The 5,846-nt window shown below is 40.1% G+C and overlaps 1 protein-coding gene across 1 annotated transcript; it reads right to left on the reverse strand.

Moving 5' to 3' along the window:
• Nucleotides 1-807: 807 nt before the first annotated feature.
• LOC123978621 lies at nt 808-4,542 on the reverse strand. The gene is made up of 3 exons (XM_046061959.1): nt 4,299-4,542; nt 2,089-2,459; nt 808-1,037 (listed from the first exon to the last, which is right to left on the reverse strand). Exons 1-3 carry the CDS (start codon nt 4,540-4,542, stop codon nt 852-854), a joined length of 801 nt encoding a protein of 266 aa, XP_045917915.1. The 3' UTR covers nt 808-851.
• Nucleotides 4,543-5,846: the final 1,304 nt, after the last annotated feature.

Genomic DNA, 5,846 nt, shown 5'->3' on the forward strand with positions numbered 1-5,846 from the left:
GATGTATGACTAAACTATTATTATTCTTATTATTACTATTATATTATTACTTCAGATACAGTTAACTGTCACTAAACAACTCTTGCCCCATTTAACATATGCAACACAGCTACACTAAACAAAGTATAAACTTGCCAGTAATCTGAATAAAATGCCATTTTATTTGTCGTTGATTAAAGGCGACGTCTTATGGAACAATAAATTCAATAAGAAAAATCTTTTTTTAAACTATTAGAATTAGTGACATCAGCATCTGCCAAATTTTATGGCAGACGTAACAAAATTCTCTGTCCAGTGGTGAACAAATAATCTATTTAAGCTATTTAATGACCAGTTATGGGTTATCAATAAGCTCACCCAGTAGAGCATGGGTTTGAATCTGACCCCCCTCCCCCTTGCACTTGAAGAACTGAGGCTGGGCTGAGGTGATAGACCTCCCTGGCTCTCCAAAGGGTCCACCTGTGGTTTTACATTTACCTTGCTTCTTGCACATTACAACACCCTCACACACATGTATCCATCATCCTGTCCTGACACAACTGAAACCACTGATGTTCATACCACATACCATTTACTTTGACACAATTCTTAATTTGGATTATTTTGGGTTAAATAAACATATTTTCTTAAATGCTCCCACGGAGTCTCCCTTTTGTTGTGGTCGTCTGAGCCAGGTCATAACATTACTAAAATACATTTACAAATAACATGTATATTACATAGTACATATAACATCTGTTTGTCATTTTTATTTGTTTATTAGGTTGTCTTTACATTAAGACTTTGACTTTCATTTTGTGTTTTTGCTGTCTGCTGTCTCCCTCCAACATTAGTCAATGTCACAGGGTGCATCAGCTTTCTGCATTTTCATTGGTCTTCAGCCTCTGAAGTTCCTCCTCCAGTGTTTTTATTCGCTGCAGCAGCTCCTTCGTGTCCTGCTGGGCTCTGAGCTCCGTCTGCTGCTCCACCTCTACAATCTTCCTCTCGTACCAAAGCTCCAACTGAGTCGACACAGTCTCAAAGTAACGCTGAGACACCTGACAGGAAGGCAACAACAGACTTAAAGTTTTAGGATCAGCGTGAATTCAGATTTTCCCCTACTGGAATTTAAGTTCTTAAAGGCATAGCTTAACATTTTTGGGTAATGTGCTTAATTGCTGTTTTTCTGACAGTTTGATGAGAAGATTAATATAATCTGTCTGTGTGTTAAGTACCAGGCTAGAGCTGTGAGGTTAGCATAAAGACTGGGAGCATGAGGGAAACTGTTTCTCCCCAAAGTTGAAAAACTTATGTAACAGAACCTGGAGGTAATTAGCTTAGCTTAGCATTACTGTAAGTGTGTAAGCCTCTACTTGTTAACACACTTACGTAAAATTCAAAATGGCCGACTTCCTGTTGGGTTTAGGCTATGGCTCCAAGAGACTTTTTTGTGCGTCTGGACAAGATACACGTACCACAGAAAGTTCGTGCACGTAGGTGAAACGTGCGGCGGGGGCTGCTTCGTTAAAGGTCATTTCCTGTTGCCAGCAGGTGGCGCTATGACTGTGGGTGAATGTCGGCATGTACATGTGTTCAGGGCGGGACTCTCATCCTACATGTAAAGTTTGGTCCAGATGTGAGCATAGACACTGAAGTTACGACAACTTCCTGTGTCATGGCGAAGACTTGATCTTTGACGCCACGCCACGGACACGCCCATTGACGAAAACTTGCAAATATATATATATATATAAATACTTTGCAGAAAAAAAAAATATATATAATCCGAGCAAATTCAATAGGGACCTCGCACAGTCGTGCTCGGGCCCTAAAAAAATAATCCGAGCAAATTCAATAGGGATCTCGCACGGTCGTGCTCGGGCCCTAATAATCCGAGCAAATTCAATAGGGACCTCGCACAGTCGTGCTCGGGCCCTAATAATCCGAGCAAATTCAATAGGGACCTCGCACGGTCGTGCTCGGACCCTAATTATCTTCTATGGCTTAAAGAAAAGCACATTTTGGAGCATGTTTGCTTGATTGACAGGTCCAGTCCAAGCCTGTCACTGCTTGCTGTGGTTGCCAATTCTCACCCATTATTACACTCACCGCCATAGCATGCAGATTGTTCCTCTCCTGGGTGAATGTGGGCTTAGTGCGATGGTTGATAAAGAACTCCAGTGTTCTAGTGCCCTCAGAGTGTATCTCTGCATGCCTGCAGGCACTCTTCAGCTCTCCAAACTGTTTCTTGCATTGTCTGTCGTAGTTGTGTTCCCGATGTCGGAACAGTGTGGTTCTGTGGTTGTGGATGCTGGGCTGGCTGCTGCTGCTTGAGAAGCCCTCCCCACACTGTGGCACCACTGCTGCTATCAAGCTGTCCTGCACTCCTGGGGGCTGCCGGAGAGGGTCAACAGAGCCTAGCAGGAGGCATGAGGTGTGGTTGGCAGGCAGAGGAAACAGAACTGTGTTCTTATAGTCATCTGAAAGGAGCAGTGTGGGTTTAGAGAAGGAAAAAATCAGTTAATGAGACTCTAACATTAACAGATCTTAGGTTTACATGAGTTTAGGAATTTGATTGGCAAGGACAAAAAAGCAAAGCAAAGGAAAACATACACAGCACAGAACAAAAGGCTGTGGTTGCGGTGGTCAAGTGGTTTGGGGATCCTCCCATAAGCAAAAGTTGTTTGACTAAAAACAATGCATTTTCACATGATTTTAGACAATTACCATAACGATATTTACAGAATACAGGTTGTAGTTTTCCACATTATACTCAGACTTATAGTGAAGGGATGTAAACTGGGATGTTCTCAGTGGTGAAGCCTCTAACCAGCTGTTCTTTATCAATGTTCTTATAGGTTCTTTTTCATTGGTTTTTTTTAATTATCATTTTAAATGATAATTTAAATAGTGTTGATATATATTTGTTTCTAGAGCAGCAAAATACAAACTCAATAATATCTCACTGAGACTAATCTAAACTGTCAGTTAAATAAATCATATTCTGGACAGCAGAGTCTCTCTGCTCTGCTGTAGGCTGTGTGTGTGTGTGTGTGTGTGTGTGTGTGTGTGTGTGACACAGAGGACATAAACCGTGTGCCCCAAATGACACGAAAGCATAGCAACAGCTTTTTTCTGGCGTTAGTGCTGTGGTAAAATGCTCAGAATGCTAGGGAAAACACATTTTTTTTTATAAATTGCATCCACATTTTGGCAACAAGCATATCTGCATCACTTTAAAACTGTTGCTGTCAGGGGCGGACTGGCACAATAATTCAGACCGGGAATTTGACTCCATCCCAGGCCACCCTGTTCAAACAAACCACCAGACAGCTAATTTTAGAGACTGTCTGTTGAGTTTGTTGATGTAATGGGTGTAAGTAGGTATAGATTTGGCCAGCATGTTCATCTGGGCAGAAAGTTATTCACATTACAAAATGCAAACATTTGGGACTGACCAACAAGTTTTACACAAAAAAGGATCAAAAAACTTCACACACATCTTCAGTGAGCTTGAACATCAGCTACAACAATCAAAATAAGTGTAATGCAAAAAAAAGCACTACTATACAGAAAAACCTCAATTGATAACAATGTTGTAACAATGTCACTGGTGTCCATAAAGCAAACAGCACAAAAATAAACAAATCTATCTGTCAATAATTCCAACTGTTCACATGAGTAGCGCAGTGCAACCCCATGGATCCAAGCAAGTACGTAGGCGGAGATTTGCTGTCTGAAAAGCCCTTGAGATGCACCTGCTGTGCAAATTCTCCTGCTTGTTATATTGTTATATAACTTGCTATATTTTTGCTGCCACTGATCAAGTTGACAATTAATGGTAAGCCAAAATGGCTCTCAGGCCACAGGGAAAACTCCCGGTGCTCCCAGTGGTCAGTCCGCCAGTGGTTGCAGTGATAGCATCTATAAATCATTGCTGAATGTCCCTTTAAAATGGTATAGATCAGAGGTGGCCAAATGTTTTTGATTCTGGGGCATATACAGAAAAATATAATAAGTCACAGGCCAAATTCACTCACTATCTTCCATATTTCGGTTCCACCATGTCTAATCAACTGAGGTAAATGTTTTTATTGTAGGCCAAATTAAGAATTGCAGTGAGAGGGCTTGCTAGTAGTTGTTCAGGATGACAGTGACACCTAATGCTTAAACTAGGATATGTAATGTACATACAGTGCAATTTATTAGAAATAAACTCAAGCCATATTCTAGTTTATTTTTAAAACTTCACTGTGGGCAGTGGGCCACAGTTGCCCAGGTAGTAGTTTGCAACCCTGACTGCTTTGTAGAAGACATACCTGGTGACCTGTCCAGTTTTATTTCAAAGTATGTCCCACTTCCCATCTGCTCCTGATCTGGCCCTCCCAGACTGTGGGTTGATTTAGATGGCAGGATGTTGACGTAGGTAGCCAGTGAAGTGCTGCTGTCTCCAGAAACCAACAGGGGGAGTGATTCCAGGTCAGTGTCTGCCACAGACTGCTCCACAGACGGTGAGGGGAGGAGTTTGTAATACTGGGGTTTGGCTGGGAAGTGGACGTCCATATCTTTCACTAGGGACATACACCAACTCTTCAATTCATGACTCACTGCTACCTGCTTGAGATAAGAAACAAAACTGCTGTATGATCAAACCTTTCCTTAATTAGGGCACATACTGTATGCACTGGACCATAACAAAGTGTTTCTCACATTTATGTGGTAAAGATTAGTCTCTCTCTGGGGTGCAAAACATGACAAAAATACATTCTGATGTAAACATCCATTTCTGACTCTTTTCTTACTATACTCACTTTATTCTCAGAATTTCTGACTTTATTCTTGGAATTGTACGATTAAGTACATATGTCGTTATTTACTGTGTTTTTAATTTCCAGATTGGTCTCCTGTGGGTGGCAACTATGACATAACGTCTCTTCTTGCATAAATCTCAATTGTTTTTATTTAATCTGAGAATTCTGACTTATATCACACCACAATTTCTGGCTTTACATTTACAATTCTCAAATTAATCTCAGTGAAAACCTGAGTCAAGCAATTTTGGAACGATTTTGGAACTTTCTGGCATGAAAATGAACATTTTGTTTCTACATATAATCTAAAGATGTATCCTTGGTGTTTGACATAATTACCAAAAAGAGTAGATTTATTTTGTTGCAGTGATAGTGTGTCCTCAATTGAGGTTGTTCAGCAGGTGTCAATATTTGGTTCCAATTAACTGGAGCCCATCTGATATGAAATATTTAAGACCAGTACTGATTTTGATATTTGAGGATTTTAAAATCTGATATTCTGACATTCTGGCAGATATTCTTTTTTTCCCCCTCATTTGCAGAAACGTATAAATTGAACAAAGACAATCCCTAACATTTGTAAAGTGTAGTTATGAGACCTCACCAAGATGACATACCATAATGTACAGTGGACAGAAAAAGTCTACACACCCCTGTTAAAATGCCAGGTTCTTATGATGTAAAACAATGAGATAAAGATAAATCATGTCAGAACTTTTTCCACCTTTAATGTGACCTATACTGTGAACAATTCAATTGAAAAACAAATTGAAATCTTTGACGGGGAAAAATGAAAAATAAAAACCCTCAAATAACCTGGTTGCATAAGTGCGCACACCCTTAGACTACACCCTTTTTTTTTTTTTTTTTTTTTTTTTAAACCTGTCCTGCAGCCTGGTGTAGAGTATAATGACCTGGATACCATATTGTGCCAGACAGATTTTACTTTAACAAGAGAGTATTAAAATACTCCTTTGTCTGTTTTATTATTTATTTAACTATGTATTGATTTGTCACCGGGCCGGACAGGGGGGCAGACACGGGGATGGGGGGGCA

This window comes from Micropterus dolomieu, linkage group LG11 (assembly GCF_021292245.1).
Source record: "Micropterus dolomieu isolate WLL.071019.BEF.003 ecotype Adirondacks linkage group LG11, ASM2129224v1, whole genome shotgun sequence".
Taxonomy (NCBI): Eukaryota; Metazoa; Chordata; class Actinopteri; order Centrarchiformes; family Centrarchidae; genus Micropterus; species Micropterus dolomieu.

Bases quoted from the DNA above. Each gene is read 5' to 3' on its own strand.
- LOC123978621 (XM_046061959.1), bottom strand. From the start codon at position 4,542: ATGGACGTCCACTTCCCAGCCAAACCCCAGTATTACAAACTCCTCCCC. The intron at 2,460-4,298 runs GTATGTCTTCTA...TGCTCCTTTCAG, and splicing joins AAAACTGGACAGGTCACCAG to ATGACTATAAGAACACAGTT. The intron at 1,038-2,088 runs GTGAGTGTAATA...CCTTCCTGTCAG, and splicing joins ACAATCTGCATGCTATGGCG to GTGTCTCAGCGTTACTTTGA.